The following is an 18,555-nucleotide window of genomic DNA, read 5'->3' on the forward strand; positions in this document are numbered from 1 at the left end:
GTGAAATACATCAACTTTTTGAAGATATTCTAATTATATGACAAGCACCTGTATGTCCACACAAACCACATTTTAAGATAAACATAACAGCTTAACAAATACTACATTTGTACCAGGCTGACTTAGATTGTAAAGTGCTCATTTTATTTTGTCTATCATCTTATGAAGAGGCCAAAATGACATGTGACATTTGTTTTGCACAATATGAGCCACAAGTGTGCTTTTTCCCACGAGTAATAGTATGGCGGGGTTTCTGCCTGTGTACGTTTCTGTACATTATGTGACTGATAAGCTAGTTTAGCTGATCCTTCAGGTTTTGTAGGACTCAGATAATCCATATATGGCTTCACAGACACAGTTGGACACATATAAAAACTGGACTCAAACCTGAGATGCATTAGTACACACAGAAGATCCAAGGTGAGTTCAGCTGCAAATGTAAAGGAGAAGCATGCACTTTGTTTCAAAGTGTGAAGACGTGTCTGTGTTTAGGTTCAAACTCTCTCTTTGCTCTGAGATGAAGCTAATTCCACTCTGTGTCCTGCAGATCAGGTGGGATGGCTCACATGTCTGTTTTCAGGTTCTCAGCTCTGGCTCTGCTGCTTCTGTCTGCCTGCTGCTGGGCTGACAATGAGGTAGGATCTTCACAACCTTCATGAAGTCCCAGCTCAGATATTGCTGCATATTTTAGTTATAAACATTTAGTTAAGCTTCACATGTACCTTTACCTGTACAAGATGTTAGTTTTGTATTTCTACAAATGACTAATGTTCATTTCTTCCTCCTCTTATCCCACTCTGAAGCTGCAGACAGGTACGTTTTCTATTCTAATAATCAGATCTATTGTATTGATATTCACAGTATAGGGCCTGCTGTATTTTATTTGCAAAGTGAAATTGTGTTATTGTGTTGTGATGTTGCAGAGGATGACTCACAGGAGCTTTCTGTGTCTGAGCTTCTGGAGAGAGCCAACAGAAATCGAAGTGAGTGTGAACTGCTGCAGTCACCACGGTCCTCACCACCACTCTTAAAGCCTCAGCTTCTTCTTCTTTGAGTGAGTTTTCTTGTCAGTTCAACAGGTTTTAAGCTGCTGTGTGATGTGATGTGTTTCAGTCCGTTTCGATGATGAGCCCATTCTGACTGAAGGAGACATTGCCATCGACAACGAGGCAGAGAGAAACGCCGACCCCTGCACCAACCAAGGCTGCAAGTGGGGCAAAGCGAGTGATGGGAAGGTCTACGTTCCTTATTACATCACCAATCACTTCTGTGAGTGTCAGATGGAGGCTCAGATAGTCTCTGTGTACAAAGAGCCCGTTGTCACTGGTGATGCACATGTCGTAGCAGCTTGTTGGTCAAAAGGTTTGAAATTGAGATTGACCAGAGATGTAACTGTTCACATACCAACAAGTGACTTTTATATTTATGGTAAACTTACTAACTGCATCAATTAGTCCAGGAAGGAGAAAACACAGTTAAAAAGCACCTGTAGAACTCCACTAGTACATCGCTGTGATTGCTACACTGCAGTCTGAGCTGTGAGCTGATACAAAGCTAAATGTTGTGTGTTATTCTTCTGCCAGCCTCTCGGGAGAAGGCCATCATCACACGTGGACTGGAGTCCTTCTCCTCCTTCTCCTGCATCCGCTTCAGGCCCACCCAAAGCAGCGATCGTGACTGGCTGAGCATTGAGTCCCAGAACGGGTGAGACAACTGATTCAAATGAAGAGTTTTAGCGGAGAACTTGTTCACACATGTCAGTGTTGATTCAACTTGTGCCTCCATCCCATCCAGCTGCTACTCCTACGTCGGCCGTCGTGGTGGGAAGCAGGTGGTGTCTCTGGCCCGTAGTGGATGTCTTTACCACGGTACCGTCCAGCACGAGCTGCTCCACGCTCTGGGATTCAACCATGAACAGACCCGCTCTGACAGGGACAACCACATCAAAGTGCTGCTGCAGAACGTTCAGTCAGGTAATGAAACGCAGCTCTAACATCACAGATAGACATTTTGGTTAATCACTGGTCCAACATGAAATAGAAGCTCATTGTTGGCAGGTTTTTGCATATGAACGTATCAGTACCAAACCATGGAGCTAAGCAGTATGTTGGGATCTTTCAGCAGTAGCTCTGATGCTGACTCCTTCCTGACCAGAAAAATCCTTTTGAATTCAAATCAAACAAACATGAACTTTTTTTTCGTCTTTGTCTTTACAGGAATGGAGCACAACTTCAGGAAGATCGCAACCCTCAACCAGGGCTCTCCCTACGATTACAACTCTGTCATGCAGTACCACAAGTGAGAACAACTGGTTCACTTCAGTCCTTCTGTGTGTCATCATATGTGTGTGTGTGTGTGTGTGTGTGTGTGTGTGTGTGTGTGTTGTTTCAGGATGTGCTGTGGTTCACTCTAACTGCTCTGTGTCCTGTTGTAGGTATGCCTTCTCTAAGAACAACCAGCCCACCATGCTCCCTATCCCTAATGCCAATGTTCCCTTTGGTAACGCTAAGGAGATGAGCCGCAACGACATCGCCAGGCTCAACACACTCTACAAGTGCTGTGAGTGTCCACATGAGCACATTATGAACATATCTACACACACTATGTGTCTAGAGTTTGCGTTTACACTGGCTTTTTACCTAATCCATGTCTGTGCTGTATTCTGTTGCAGAGGAAGCCTCCACAAGTTCTGACTGACATGTCAGAGGGAAGACTGTCACCTTGTGGTTGTTGAACTACACAAGCTGCAGACCTGAACTTTTGCCTGTGCATAATAATGACTAAATACTGGAAAATGTATGTCTGATGTATGAATTTGATGGAGTGGCTAATAAACGAGCTTCTATTTTCACCCATCAACTGTTTGGACTGTATGTGATATGTGAGCATTTATACAAGGTATTCAAAAATACTTTTAAAGGTTCATCCAAGCTTTCTTTGTCCACCTAGTACAGTGAAGCAGTTACTGAATGTATTCAGGCTGTGTATACACAGACTTACTGTCAATTATGCTGCCATATTTTCATCAATATATTATAAATGTAAATTCTGTAAATTCTATTATTCTTATCTCAGATACATCAGTTACCTTTACCCAGTTAGCACCAATATGTAGTTTAAAAAAAATTTGAGCTAGAGTCAAGTGCAGAGTGAAAAAAAACATTTGCTTATGAATTGCTATCAAGTAGCATTCAAGGAAGCAATGACATCACTACACCACTGGAAGGCAGTAATGCAAGAAAATGCGCCTATTTTAGAAAACTAGAAAACTTACAAGAAGAGCTCAAATCAGACTTTGTGCCTCACTGATCCAATGCAGTTAAAAAAGCCAACATGGACCTTTCTATCTCCACTTGCTCTTATAAGAGGAGGGAGGATAAAATCCTTACACAGTTCACTGCTGCCAGTAAAAAGATATTTTTGTTTGTTTGTTTCAATTTACATTTTATACTTTGGTGGGGCTGATCTGATTACAACTAATCAACAGCAGCTCACAGTAGTATAATATGATACAGTATAGTAGTATAATGTCGTGTGGGGGCATGTGGTTACCAAACAAGAGAGAATGTTAATGAACTGGAAAGTTTCACAAATAACAATTATATAGTCTAAATTAATTTGAGTGGTTTTAACAGGTAAACCTGATTCTGATCAAGTAAACATAAGTTACCCAAAATGTTCCATTATAAAATAACATATGTGGTGTGCAGATTAAACACAACATATTTCATGCAGCGTACATCTAAAGTGAAAAATCAAGTTATTCAAAGTGTCCTACTTTAAATAAGCTTTTATTAGTACAAAAACAATTCCTGATTCACTTTACTTGGTTTTTTTTAAGGCATGTTGTTTTTAAGTAAGGTTAACAGATCACAATTTACAGTTTAACTTGGCCTTATCACAGTGGGTGTTTCCTGCTGTGGGTGAAAACAGTGTGTTAATGTCCCACACTGATAAGAGCAGGCGAGTGTGACAGATGTTTCAAACTGAGCTCAGCTGAGACCATCAGGACCATGCAGGATTAGACCTACACTGACACCAGAGCCCCCTTTCATGGAGAGAAGTGCTAATAATTTGACCACATTGTTTTAGTATTGTGATTACTGTGAACTTTTCTACTAACCACAGACAGAATATATAGGAATATGAATCTACTGTGGGATAGCTTCATGTTTAATATCTTCTAAAGCAGGTATTACAGCAGGTATTAAGGTATCATTAAAACCTGGACCTCGCTTTTGTAAAAATCCTGGTAATGGCCCCGATTCAATTCCCAATAACACAAAGACATGAATTTTGTGTCCACAAGTGAGTGTCCTCAAGACAAGGACAAGTTGATTGTGCAGGACTGTATACTTGTACTGTATATTCACATAGTCACACAGGCTACTATTAGTAGTAGAAGAAATTTAGGCAAACTACTGTAAATTCTACTACTGTAGATTATATCAGATGATCTTCAGAATCTCCCAGTGCTCAGAATAAATAGAATACAATACGCACTGCATGCTCAAAAGGAGTTGTTAATATATTTTTGTGTCTTGTCAGACTTGGGCCTTTAGTTTCAGTTAACAAATATCTTTACAGTACAGTTAACATGATGTTTTAGACACCAATTTGTCTCCTGGCATCTGAAACCATTCGTTGGTGTTCTCAGTTTGCTGTGAAACAACACACACGCACACTCAACATGAGTGTTGATGGGGGGCCAATTTATTTGTTTACATGCTATAGCCTCAATCTTGTTTTGTAAGAGCAGTGGTAGCAGATTGAGAAAATAATATAATAAATTGTAGTAGAAGACTGTAAAATCGACATTCTTCTGTACAGTACAAATACGTCAAAATTTAATTTTAGTGCCGTACATATTTAAATGTACCTAGTTACTCAACATCTCTAAGTAAGAGATTTTCAAGTGTTCCTTATAGTTGCACAGAGAGGTGCAGTGCTGTACTCTGGATGTATACACCCACTGGCACACAAAACTGTGACACATGCAGCATTTCACACAGCTTGGGTAAAGGCTGTGCTGTTGTGTTTGCACAGGTTCACGTCATGTTGGTTTTTAGTTCTCTAACAGTATAAAACAAGCTCACTGGGTGACACCAGGACACTCTTCAGAACCTCTGGTAGGAACCATCCTCCTTTAACACTACACATTTTGTCAGTGACTTTGTCACTTTTAAAGCCTTGGTGACATTTTACATTGATCTTCTGCATGATCAGTAATTTAGCTGAGATTATTTAGTTTTAATGCCATACAAATGTTATTTTGTGGATTTTTTCATTGTGTTTAATGGTTTGGTGTACTCTCTCTCCTCAACTTCTTCCTCACTTTTCTTTCTGGTTTGCACAGGTCTGTTGCAGCCATGTTAGTTTTCTCTTGGTCTCTTGTGGCCCTGCTGCTCATCTCCTCTTCCTTGGCTGAGGTAGAAAACTTTAGAACCCACTGCATCTCATGACATGACGGTCTTGATGTAGGATCCAAGCATTTGTCAGACAGTAAATAAATATCATAAGGGCTAAGATGAATGGACATGGAAGAGCCAAGTCACAAAGTCGCCATTCTGTTCCAATGTACAGAGAACAGATTCACACCATCTGAAGAAAAATTATATAAATTAATATTAAATTAATACAATTTCTGTGTTTTGGGATATTGAACTCAATGAAGTTCTATGAAGGAAAACTAAATGTAAGCTTGATTGATTGATTGATTGATTGATTGATTGATTGATTGATTGATTGATGTTAGTGTTCACAGTTTCAGTTCAGTGGAATAAACTGAGATCATTACGTATCTTTGTGATCTCTTTCCACTGCTCAATTGTACTGCCAATGGGCTGTAGATATAAATGTTTGTAACTGAGAATACACACATCTGCACTGGGCAAGACAGTGAGGAAAGGGTGGGGTAGTTAGTCCTAAAACAATAGCTGCATTAAAAAATTTACATTTACATTTAGTCATTTAGCAGACGCTTTTATCCAAAGCGACTTACAAGTGAGGAACAAAGCAAGCTAACGAAATCTAAGTCAAGAAGAAACAACATCAAAGCAAAGTGATATCAAAAAAGTGTTTCTGTTTCAAGAGATGTGAGAACGAAAGAGTAGAAAAGTTTGTTGTTTTTTTTTATTTAAGTGCAAAGGAAAAAAAAAACAAAAAAACAAAATAGTACTTTTTTATATATTCCATTAATGACAATAAAATGTTGTTATTTTTGAGCTTCTGTAACATTTTGCTTTTTTTCCCTATGTCACTGTGGGCGAATACAGGAAGGTAAGAATTAAGTTTTAACCTCTCCTTATCAAGGTTTATACCTGGTTTAGTATTTCCCTTTAGCGTTTTGATCGAATCATCAAAACCAATAGGTAATTTTAATGTTTTAATGTGGCTGTTCGATGTATATGAGCAACAAATTTGAATGAAGTCATTCTGATGTCCTTAGGTTCCTTTTTCATTCAATTCAAAATGATGCTCACATACTGTATCATGTGTCATACAGAGTTTGCTACCCTTGAGAATGGGCAGCTTCCTGTTGGTGCGCTGCTGGAGAGAGCCAACAGAAACCGCAGTGAGTAGAACTTCTCCTAACCTTCATTATGTTAGGCCCTCACCTTAATCAGAGTGGAACCACGTTGTCGTAGCAATTCTTTAAGACCATCAAAATGCTGTCATGTAATGCAACACCAGCACAAGTTGGGTATCTGATTCTGTATTTTTGGAGGACAGCAGCTCTGAACAGTAATATAATGTGTTAGAATCACTTCTGCGTAATTTTAGTATCCTTCTCTACTGTGATGAGAAGAAAAAGTTTTCAGCAGCTTGTGCATCAACAAATGATCAGAGTTTCTCTTGATCTGTAAATACCTGAAAGTGTGATGTAACAGCAGCAGCCTCTGTTAATCCAAACTCACCTCCACACTCGTGTTGTTCTGCAGTGCCTGACTTGGATGAGCCCACCCTGATTGGTGGAGACATTGCCATCAAGCCGGGTGCAGACAGAAACGCGGACCCCTGCACCGCCTCTGGCTGTCTGTGGGGAAAGTGGAGCGACGGGAAGGTGTACATCCCTTACTACATTGCCAACTCCTTCTGTAAGCATCATGTCAAGATACAAAACAGATACCGTGCAGTCACATTTCAGAACTTTATTAAAAACATTTTTTACCAATCTCTATCTTGATGTCAGTATGAAAAGACAGTCACACCTGTTCTCCATGAAGCAGCAGCAGGTTATATTACATTTACCGTATACACACATACAGCATATTCAGAAACTATTCAGACCCCTTCAGTTTTTGGGTGTTTAAATTAATTTTTTCTTATTAATCTGCACCACCCATACAACATGAGAACAGAATTTTAGAAAAAGGTTCAGGGTATTTAGAGTGTATTTAGAGTGTCCCGTAGCCACTCCTGTGTTGTTTTAGAGGTCCTGAAGGCTGTGGAACATGTATACATATATAATTTCTGTAGTGATGTTCTCCTCTATTTGCCCCGCCAGCCTCTCGAGAACAGGCCATCATCACTCGTGGGCTGGAGTCCTTCTCTGCAGTATCTTGTATCCGTTTCAGACCCTACCAGAATGGTGACCAAGCGTGGTTGAGCATTGAGTCAAGGAATGGGTGAGCTATTTTTTGTGTCCTCTTAGCCTGTGATAAAATAATTGTCGTAAAGTTCCAAGGTTAACAGTGTCTCACTCCTTTCATGATCCTTTCATTCACTTAGAATGAAACTGATGAATTTACAGATCAGTAACTAGAGAAAGTTAAAAAGTTTAGATGAACATTTTACCTGGGACTTACCAACAGTGACATTGTTGTGGCATTTGCTATAGTAGATCATTAAAATTTTAAGCATCCAATAGTGACTAGTGCCCAGTAGAATAAGGAGAAAATATTGTGTGTATGTAAAAAACATCTGACAGAATGTGGTAAAATATTTTACACTTCCCTTTACAACTCTTCACCTTACAGAACTGTCCTCATATGATTTCTATGTTTGTGTTCCCATAGCTGCTACTCCTATGTGGGGCGTCAGGGTGGTGGACAGACTGTGTCCCTGGACCGTCAGGGCTGCCTCTACCATAGCACCGTGCAGCATGAACTGCTCCACGCCCTCGGTTTCAACCATGAACAGACTCGCTCTGACAGAGACAACTACATCAGAGTGTACTGGGAGAACATCATTGAAGGTTAGGCAGCTTCACAATCTGTTACACAGCTCCTGTTCATCTTAGTCTTGAAAGTACTCTTACTTAGCAAGTAATGTTATTGTTTGAGTTAATCTCAACTTAACCTGAGAAAGAATGTCCAGATTGTACTTCAAGCAGATGCCCAGTGAAAAGTAAGAGTAAAATATGAATGAAAAACTAAAATCACTGCATTGTGGCTGTGTAAGTCCACTAACCAGTGACATTGTAGTTTACACACGATTGTCCAGATTTAGTCCAGACTTAATAGTTATATTCTGTCTTGTAGTCTTTTATTTAAACCAATGTAAATGATTCATGTTACCTGATAATATTAGGCTTTTGCATGAGTCCAGGTGGATGTTCCTTAGATGTCTCAGTCACAAACATTGGGTTACGTTGAATTCAAAGATATCATCTTTTGAAATCTGCACACTTCCACATTACTCTTTTATTGTAATATTTCTAAATTGCTTAGGTTTTCTCCATCTGTGAAATCAGTGGAAAAAAACATTTTCAAGTTTTATAAAGAAGTATTTTTCATTGAAGAAAGTTCTAACTTTTAAATCTAAGTCAAATCTTTTTTTCATCTGTTCTTACAGTAAGCAATGAATCAACAGAAATGTTCTCTTTTCCATGTTTATGGAACTGAAATTCAGATCTTCTCACTTCACTGTAAAGCTGTGAATGCATGTGATTTAGCATGTTTTCTATCATCTCTGCAGGCATGGAGTACAACTTCTACAAGATTAACACCTTGAATCAGGGAACTCCTTATGACTATAACTCCGTCATGCAATATGAGAAGTAAGGAGGATCGCTTTACATTTTCATTGCTCCTTCATTTCCAGAGACCAGCGGGACAAACTGGAAGCTCTGCTGACCTAGAGCATACTGGTTGATTTTTAAAAATGTATCAGTGTGACCAGTGCTACCAGTGTGAATCTGCTTTGAAACAACTTCACTTTATACCCGAAGCAACAGATGAGCCAATTCATCACAAGTATCAGGTATTGCTTTTCACTGGGTAATCAAACTCAAGCTCAACCTGCCTCACACTGTGGTATGTATCGTTCTCCAGGTACGCCTTCTCCAAGAACAACCTTCCCACCATGATGCCCATTCCCAACAGCAACGTGTCCTTTGGCCAGGCCACCCAGATGAGCCAGACTGACATTGATAGGCTGAACAGGCTGTACAACTGCTGTAAGTGTATGAAGACACATTTGCGAAAGTGTTAAAGATGTCCTTCTTCACAGAGTCTGAGTTATACTTGAGCTGTCCTGACAGCAAAGTCAATATCCCCCACATCTTTAAAGTATAGTATAGTATAGTATAGTATAGTATAGTAGTACCTGGTTCTCTCAAGGTACCTGGCTTCCTCCCATCCAAAAACATGAATGTTAGGATTAATTGGTGAATGTGAGTGTGAATAGATGTCTTCTCGTGTCAGTCCTGTGATAGACTGGCAACTTGTGCAGGTCACTTGGTCACTTAAGGGGACAAGTGGTTAGGAAAATGGATGGATGAATAGCACAATAAAATATGCAAAGAGTGGAGGGGTTGGAGTAATTTTTCACATGACTGCCTTTCAGAAAATGATTTTGCCTTTAGCTTTAAGGGTATATGGCTGGATTCCATACTTACAGGATTATTATCCCGGCAAAATAATCTGATGACAGACTGTTGACGCATCAGATGAACATTACATTACATGCATGAAAACATCATCATAGTGTCAGTATACGAACAATGGTCACACAGCAGTCCTTTGAGAACAATCTATCAATCCCCAGTCTTTGATTGCACTGTCTTTCCATTAAGTCCCTCTACTGACATGCATTTCCTCTGCAGAACTGTATGCGACCTTTGACCTTCTGCTCTACTGGCAGAAGAGAATGCTGCTGAAAGAGAAAAGGATTTCTGGCTTCCTGTAACAATAAAGCTGCACATTTCAAAAAGCATTCCAAGTTGATGTCTACATGACTTGATATACTTAAAAAGTATAGTATACAGTCGGCAGCTGGTTACCTTAGCATGTGTATATAAATGTAATTTTTTAAAAATCCCTCTGCCTTCCTCATGAATATCACTCTGCTTTTGGCTGAAAAACTTCTCCACATAAACTCATCTGGCCACTCTAGTGCTGCTCTTTTAAAACTCCACAAGATGGCATCATCTGAACTAAACCCCCTCCAGATGATATCTCCATTACACCTATGAGAACACCATGCATACACATGTACTCACTAAACCAGAACTGCAGGAAAGATGTTGAAAATGCGTGTAAGTGCCCTTTAAAGTTCCTCGATTCATATTTTATATTCGGTCTGTTTTCTTCATACAACGTGTACAACTTTTCATCATCACTGTAGTCTTTTGTTTAAACCAATGGAAAGAATTCACGTTCCCTGATCACATTAGACATGAATCAATTTGCATCATTAGAAATTAAGTGATATTTAAAAATAACACAACACTATACAATTATTAATGTAATCATGTGATAATCCGGTGATATATCAGGTTATAACGGCTAACATGCAAACTGTTTCATGATCATTGTTTCAGCTGAAGAAATGAAAAGTAGCTGATCATGCTGAAATGAGCTCAGATTAGATTTTCCTCCGGTGATCATACTCAGTCCCTTTATTCCCCCGTAAATCTTTTGTATATATAGTCTATAATGTGAAGAAGTCTGCATCAGAGTCAGTGTTATTTGAGTTTGTCCTCCACTTTATCAGCAGTCATGTTGAGCTGACAGGCTCTCAGGGCTGCTATCAGATCCTCTGTACGGGCGTCGGCTCCTCGACTCTTCCTCCATTCCTTCAGCAGCTCCACCGCTGTCTCCTCCAGGTCAGTGGGATGTCTCCTACTGATGGACTCCAGCTTGATGTCTTTCAAACCCAGTTTGCGGCCCAGTTTGCGCCAGTTCTTTCCCAAATTTTCCTGGATTACATCTGTAGCAATGTCTAATTTGGCTGAAAGAGGAGGAGACATAGAGGGTTTAGCTTTAAAACAAAGCATTTTTATGTAGATCGCTCATTCAATATCGCCAGGCGGATGGTGAGATCTACAGTTGGGAGGTGCAAATGGGAAGAAAGGGCAGCTAGATAGCTGGACATGTGGACTTAGTTGTGGAGAGTAAGCAGGTGCAAGATCAGGAAGCTACATTCCCCTGACTTACAGTCAACAGAATATTGACCTAAATTTATGAAGTGTTAACATAGTATTTAAAATCTATTTTGTGTGTATGGTTTGTGCTTGAAAGCTTGTGATCTCTATTCTCAAGTCCTAAAACTAGATTTAAAAAATGACATATTTCTTTTATTTAATGTTGAAAATTATACAATTTATAAAATAAATATTTGTTTGTATCAAAAGTATGTGAACCACCAGGATTATCTACTGAAGGGGAGAAAGGTGTTTCATTTAATGTGCTCAGACTGGAACAGGTTACAAAGCTATTTCTAATCATACTATAATAACTTTGGACTCCGCCAGTCCACTGTCAGGAGGACTGTGTACAAATAGAGAACATTCAACATAATCGTTACCCTCCCCAGGAGTGGTCGACCCACAAAGATCACATCAGGAGCGACAACAAACTAGAGCAATCTGAACTCTGCATAGTTCCTAGAAGAGCTGAGGGTGCTTTCACACCTACAGGATTTAGTTCGATTAATTCGAACTCAAGTTCGTTTTCCCTCTCGGTTCGTTTTGGCCGGTGTGAACACGGTAATCGCACTCGAGTTCGCACCAAAACAACCGCACCGAGACCCCCAAATTGTGGTGGTCTCGATCCGCATCATCTAGCGAGCTCTGGTGCGGTCCTCCTGGTGAGAACGCGAACCGAACCAAAACGCATAATTTGAGGACCTTGGGTAGTGTGTAGGTTTCCATTTTTTCGTATGTCCACCAAAATCATGCTGTCTGATAAATGGAGGACAAATGTGGAGACGTGAGGAGGTGAAGTGTCTCACAGACACCAGGTCTGAAGACTCTGCAGGCGATGTAACCTAATGAACAACAATCAACGGGATGATCAATCCGCGTTAACATTCATAGTGAACTCATCTCTCTCCTGTCACAAACGTACAGTAGAACAACACTTCACCTTCTTCCTGTATTTACTTTTTCTGTTCCCGTGGCAGAAACATCTGACCAATAAGCGGAGAGGACGTTCTCGCGTGATTTGAAGCGACGTGTTTTGGTTCGTTTGGATTTTTCTCAGTGTGAAACGAACCGAAGAGAAACTGCTCCAAGTTTAGTAACTCATCAACTGATCCAGACCAAAGCAAACGAATGAAGGTGTGAAAGCTGCAGATGTGCTACTGCCAGCCGTGCAAGTAATCACTTGTATCACCTGTAAGTCGCTTTGGGTAAAAGCGTCTGCTGTTTAGTTCTGTCCCGAACTAAAGTGAGTCCTGCAGATGTGTGATCATACATAACTAATCGGATCCAGGAAAAAAACAACTGCAAACCCCGACTGGAAGGAGCAGGTACATGAATACTGGTCCTTCCTGCTGCTGTGTCACACTGATCATCGCACAGTAACATGTCACAGTACATGCCCTGACATGTTACCAGTAACACACCAGCTGTCTCTGGTCATCTTGGTGCTGTCACACTCTCTCCTTTCTGCTGCTGTCAGTGGACTTTTCTAACCTTAAAGGTTCATTTATTTAACCTGTTTTACTCCCTTCTTACTAGTTGTCCTGAAGGAGGGTTTGGGCTAAGAAGTGACACATTTAGGGGCATTAAAGGAAATGATCCAACGATCCTGACAGTCAGGACAAGTCCCCAGTTTAATACCTTTCTCCGTGTCGTCCGGTTGATTGTCGTTGGATCCAGACTGGTCTTGAAAACTGTTCAATCTTTCTGACAGATCCGGTCGATTGATCTTCTCAAGAAGCTTGGACAGAAACTCTGTGTTGTCGGGTCCCAGTTTCTGTCTCTCCGTCAGAAGCCGGAACAGATCTCGTCCGCTGGTGGTGGTTTCCACATACTTTTTTCCGATGATGTCTCTACACAGAAACTTCAGATCGTCCAGCTGGTTTGACGACAGCTGGTCAGAAATGGCCAGTAGACCTGCGTTAAACTCGACAAAGCTCATGGCTGAGTCTCCGATGGATCTGGATCTCTGTGAACTAGGAAATGCTTCAGTTTTACTTTCACTTCCGTCCGTCGGTTTTTTCAGCTAGTTGTTCACCTGGTGATTCATCTGTAGTAATAATAACCTCTATCTATCTATCTATCTATCTATCTATCTATCTATCTATCTAGCTATCTATCTATCTATCTATCTATCTATCTATCTGTCTGTCTGTCTGTCTGTCTGTCTGTCTATCTATCTATCTATCTATCTATCTGTCTGTCTGTCTGTCTGTCTGTCTGTCTATCTATCTATCTATCTATCTATCTATCTATCTATCTATCTATCTATCTGTCTGTCTGTCTATCTATCTATCTATCTATCTATCTATCTATCTATCTATCTATCTATCTATCTATCTATCTGTCTATCTATCTATCTATCTGTCTGTCTGTCTGTCTGTCTATCTATCTATCTATCTATCTATCTATCTATCTATCTATCTATCTATCTGTCTGTCTGTCTATCTATCTATCTATCTATCTATCTATCTATCTATCTGTCTGTCTGTCTGTCTGTCTGTCTGTCTATCTATCTATCTATCTATCTATCTATCTGTCTGTCTATCTATCTATCTATCTATCTATCTATCTATCTATCTGTCTGTCTGTCTGTCTGTCTATCTATCTATCTATCTATCTATCTATCTATCTATCTATCTATCTATCTATCTATCTGTCTGTCTATCTATCTATCTATCTATCTATCTATCTATCTATCTATCTATCTGTCTGTCTGTCTATCTATCTATCTATCTATCTATCTATCTGTCTGTCTGTCTGTCTGTCTATCTATCTATCTATCTATCTATCTATCTATCTATCTATCTATCTATCTATCTATCTGTCTGTCTATCTATCTATCTATCTATCTGTCTGTCTGTCTGTCTGTCTGTCTGTCTGTCTATCTATCTATCTATCTATCTATCTGTCTATCTATCTATCTATCTATCTGTCTGTCTATCTGTCTGTCTATCTATCTATCTATCTATCTATCTATCTATTTATATATATGTTTGTATAATGTAGTAAGAATGTACAGCTGCATAAAGTCACTAGAAAATTATGACATAAACGTAGTTGAGTCAAATATATGCTGTAAGGCTTCCTTTGAATTATAGTGGAGTCAAAGTAAATAAATACTAGTCATGTATTAGTAGGGTACAGTACTACAAGCAGTACAGTACTGTAGTACAGCACAGTACAGTACTGTAGTACAGCACAGTACAGTACTGTACTACAGCACAGTACAGTACTGTAGTACACACAGTACAGCACAGTACAGTACTGTAGTACAGCACAGTACAGTACAGTACTGTAGTACAGCACAGTACAGTACAGCACAGTACAGTAGTACACACACAGTATAGTACAGTACTGTAGTACAGCACAGTACAGTACTGTAGTACACACACAGTACAGCACAGTACAGTACTGTACTACAGCACAGTACTGTAGTACAGCACAATACAGTACTGTAGTACAGTACAGTACTGTAGTACAGCACAGTACAGTACTGCCCTTTAGGAACACTGGATGAACAGATGCGTCCAAACCTCTGACTGGTGCTGGTGTTTTACTTGATTCTTCACAGTTACATTTTGTTTTAGTTTGTTGTCCCTTCATTAGAAACCCATGCCCATGAAACACAAGAGTTCTAGTAAACACGTACACTCCAGGCACTTAACTTCTTTATTTGCAGTTAGACCAGAAGACACTCAAAGTATCAGGGACAGACAAATCAGGTAACCATGCATATAAAAATGTACGCATGTTGTGAAACACACACAGAAAAACATTATAGTAGATAACATGTTGTGACTTGTAGTGTTTCACTGATGCTGTACATACAACAGCAACAGACGGCGTAAGGCAGATATCTCATGAGGGACATGGACATGGAGGGTCTCCACATGGGACATCAGGTTCTAAGATATTCCTAGCAAACAATATGATAAATAAAGCATCTCTGCAGCCCTGTGGCAACATATAATCCATCACTGAATATTAATGCTAGTCTACCTACATATATGGTATTAATAGTATTAAGATTTTCTAAAAAAAAAAAAGGAATTGTGCAGTTTATGCTCAAACAAACAAGTCATATCCCAGAAAGAAGAAGACATTCTCCCAGATACAGTGAAGTAGGAACATATTGATGATTTATACTACATTGAATAAAGAGTTCAAATCAAAGAAAGACTGTTACATAAATTCTATTCTTGTCTTTGTGAAAGACTCTGGATGAAAGATCAGTGGTCCCCTGTGGGATGATAAAACCCTTTTAACATTATATACATGTAAAAACACCATGAAAAAACAAAACAAAACAAATATATATCATTTTGACCTGAAAGTGATTTTATATCACGGGAATTAAACATGTACTAATACATTCTGCCAGTCTGGGTTGATGGCTTAAACTTGTTATTATTATTTACAACAGTGGCAGGACTGTAGCACATTTGTGTTCTTCAAAGCGATGACCAGTCACTTTCGCCGATTTATTTTACTTTTTCAGTTCAATAAATACAAAAGAAAATATTATTCAGTCTTCATGCTTTACTTTAAGTTTAAGAGGTGCTGCTTTAGAAAAATACCAAATGATCTGCAATGTTAATATAAGGCAAGATAATTTTGAAACAGTCTTGTCTTTCCTCGTTTGACTGATTCGCCCTGTATAAAAACTTCTATAATCTTATGCCAGTGAGTTTAAAGATGATGAAAGGATCCCGGAGCAGCTGGCAGAATATTAGACAGGGTAAGAGAGCAGCTATCACTGGAATGCCTTTGAGCAATTGTTCACACATTAACAAATTCCTACTTTAGCTAAGACAAAATGCAAAAGTCCCTTTAACTTAGAACAAAACTGGACCCTACTTGTTGCAAGGTGCAACATTTTAGCATAATATACATAAGATGGAACACACTGTATACACTACACATGGGTTACACTGTCATCACACAACCTTTAATCTGTCAGCACACCCGTGGTGTGTCTAACTCATTAAACACTATTAGTGTAATGCTTCTGAGAACTGCTGTCAGCCTTTTGGAGACATCCCTCCTATCTCACAGTGGAGTTTCTCACATATTATAATCCCTAACATCCACAAATTCAATACAATATCCCGAACCTGTGTTATTTCTTGTTATAAGAGGACTGGTGCTATGAAGAATTGTAACACCTCCAAATAACCGACATTCATTTACAGTTGCTAACTCTCTACACTAACTAGCTACCAGAATGACTAAATGCACTCAAGGCCCGCTAAATGGAGGAAAATACTTTACACTTCATGATACACAACGTTGTGAATGGATATTGCGGTTAAAATCATCAAAACAATACACACAACACATTACTTTTATTTTTCAATTTCTGGCCTCTTTAAAGTGGCAAAAGTCAACATTTTCCATTGGTGGGTCAACTTGACTGAGTAATATGAACTGAGGGTAAAGAGGACACACAGTATATACCGTGCAGCATCCCAGCTATGTTTACTACTCTAAATCCTGCCAACTGAAGCTCAAGTTTATTACAATAAATAATATTGTGACTTGTGTTCTCAACATAAATTAATAATTTAACTTTTTGTGACCTCTTGACACAAAAAGTTATCAGTCAACAATTGTCCATGTTGCATATGAAAAAAGAAACATCACTAAATTCCTGTATTGGCATACAATTGTGTAATAAAGAAAAAGCTTTTGTGTTGCGCTAAGATAGCCGGAGGGAAATTCTTCATCCAAAACTATGATGCAGGTGGACTTTGGCACTCAGACTTCTCATGTTGATCTCATCTAGGAAATTTTCCTCAACTAGAAAACTGCCCCAAAGTCAAATTAAGGTAATGGCTTTTTCCTTTCAAATGCATTGTTTCATGTTAAAAAAGATTTTCCATCACAAAGTCCTGTCTATCTATAAAGTTGATTTTTGGTTAATAGTTAGTGCTCTGTCTGGTTGTCGTAAAATGTAACAAATGAATATGGGTGGGCTAACTCAAGTGAGGGAATTGTGATGTTCTCTAAGGTTTTATCGTCACCGTCGGTCCTGCAACAATGTGAATGTTGCAGCAAAAGCGAACTATTACAACATATGTGTTAGATGGGCTTTATTTCTAGGCTCCAAGCAGCTACTAGTTCAACATCAGTTAAAGTGCGTTACGGGCCGTGAGCGGGGCTGCGATGGGCTCTGATTGACTGGAGAGGGTGAGGTGCAGTTGTCCTGGTTGATGTCCCGCGCTGCAAACCGTTTGCCCTGCTCCTCCTTCATGAAGAGCTCCACCATGAGGATCTTCTCTTTGTGGATCTGAAGGCTGATGTCTTTGGGGATGTCAGGAATCAGCCAGTCCACAAAGTCACTCATAAGCATCACCACATTCTGCACAGGACAGACCCGACAGAGGGCAGATTAAAACATTTCATTAACCAATGAAACCACTTCGAGTTTCTGGCACAATAACAATAAAACAGGGCTGTGAAACTTTAGCTGACTAATGACCATATGCTGCAATGTGTCTACATCTTGGTTTACTTTGTAATAAACAACAACAAGTTTCATTGTAGATGAAAAAATTACAATGTATGTTTTTTGTGTAGAATAACCACTACTTTTTAAGCAAAGATGAGGAATAAATAATAAATTAATGTTTCATGCAACCAGAGGGTACAAAAGACGGAGTCAGACCACATCCTATTCCTTGCTTGTTGTGTGCAAACTTGGCCAATAAAGCTGATTCTGATTCTGAATATGGAACATTTATTCCGTTTTCTGCACTATTCTCCATGACTCACCACATTTGTACTTAATTCATGAGATATCTACTATGCTTTCCTGGTAACTATTATTCTGAAGTAGAAAAGTGACTAATATGTTTAGTTGAAAGCATCTTCAGCTATAGTATGTGTTCTTTGATATTAATATCTGTGGTTTTTCAAACCTGAAAGACAATAACGAAGGCGAGACGAACTGCCAGAATGGCCCAGAACTCCTTAGATAGTTCATATGGTGTGCTGGACCAGGGAGGCTCTCTGTAGTCCTTATATCTGAAGACAGAAACAAAAAACAAATAATATGATTTATTTTGAACCATATTTAAACATGTTTAACTTGATGCTGATATTTTCTTCTGTCATATGCTGCTCCTTAAAAATGAAGATAATAAGTGTTAAACATGTGAGATGATGACCCTGTATGAGAGTAC

The 18,555-nt window shown here is 39.2% G+C and overlaps 4 protein-coding genes across 6 annotated transcripts in view; 2 read left to right on the plus strand and 2 right to left on the minus strand.

Moving 5' to 3' along the window:
* The first annotated feature begins 353 nt into the window (after positions 1-353).
* On the plus strand, positions 354-2,785 carry LOC113174177 (low choriolytic enzyme-like). The gene is made up of 10 exons (XM_026377935.1): positions 354-420; positions 548-635; positions 804-813; positions 924-983; positions 1,114-1,269; positions 1,584-1,704; positions 1,795-1,973; positions 2,217-2,298; positions 2,435-2,559; positions 2,672-2,785. Coding segments are annotated over exons 2-10 (813 nt in total). The 5' UTR covers positions 354-420; positions 548-557; the 3' UTR covers positions 2,674-2,785.
* Positions 2,786-5,019: 2,234 nt separating this feature from the next.
* On the plus strand, positions 5,020-10,155 carry LOC113174180 (high choriolytic enzyme 1-like). The gene is made up of 10 exons (XM_026377937.1): positions 5,020-5,129; positions 5,357-5,429; positions 6,276-6,279; positions 6,506-6,574; positions 6,942-7,097; positions 7,508-7,628; positions 8,019-8,197; positions 8,920-9,001; positions 9,276-9,400; positions 10,049-10,155. Coding segments are annotated over exons 2-10 (798 nt in total). The 5' UTR covers positions 5,020-5,129; positions 5,357-5,369; the 3' UTR covers positions 10,051-10,155.
* A 342-nt stretch (positions 10,156-10,497) lies between these two features.
* fadd (Fas (tnfrsf6)-associated via death domain) lies at positions 10,498-13,369 on the minus strand. Its single transcript, XM_026377938.1, has 2 exons — positions 13,010-13,369; positions 10,498-11,175 (listed from the first exon to the last, which is right to left on the minus strand). Exons 1-2 carry the CDS (start codon positions 13,308-13,310, stop codon positions 10,910-10,912), a joined length of 567 nt encoding a protein of 188 aa, XP_026233723.1. The 5' UTR covers positions 13,311-13,369; the 3' UTR covers positions 10,498-10,909.
* Positions 13,370-15,022: 1,653 nt separating this feature from the next.
* Positions 15,023-18,555, minus strand: part of ano1a (anoctamin 1, calcium activated chloride channel a) — a 47,021-nt gene continuing 43,488 nt past the window's right edge. For all 3 annotated transcript variants that reach the window (XM_026378026.1, XM_026378025.1, XM_026378023.1), the window contains 2 exons: positions 18,292-18,397; positions 15,023-17,732 (listed from right to left, as the gene is read on the minus strand). In XM_026378026.1, the coding sequence (XP_026233811.1) occupies positions 17,499-17,732; positions 18,292-18,397 (340 nt within the window). In that variant the 3' untranslated portion in view covers positions 15,023-17,498. The remainder of the gene's footprint in view (positions 17,733-18,291; positions 18,398-18,555) is intronic.

The sequence above is a fragment of the Anabas testudineus genome, chromosome 3, assembly GCF_900324465.2.
Source record: "Anabas testudineus chromosome 3, fAnaTes1.2, whole genome shotgun sequence".
Classification (NCBI taxonomy): Eukaryota; Metazoa; Chordata; class Actinopteri; order Anabantiformes; family Anabantidae; genus Anabas; species Anabas testudineus.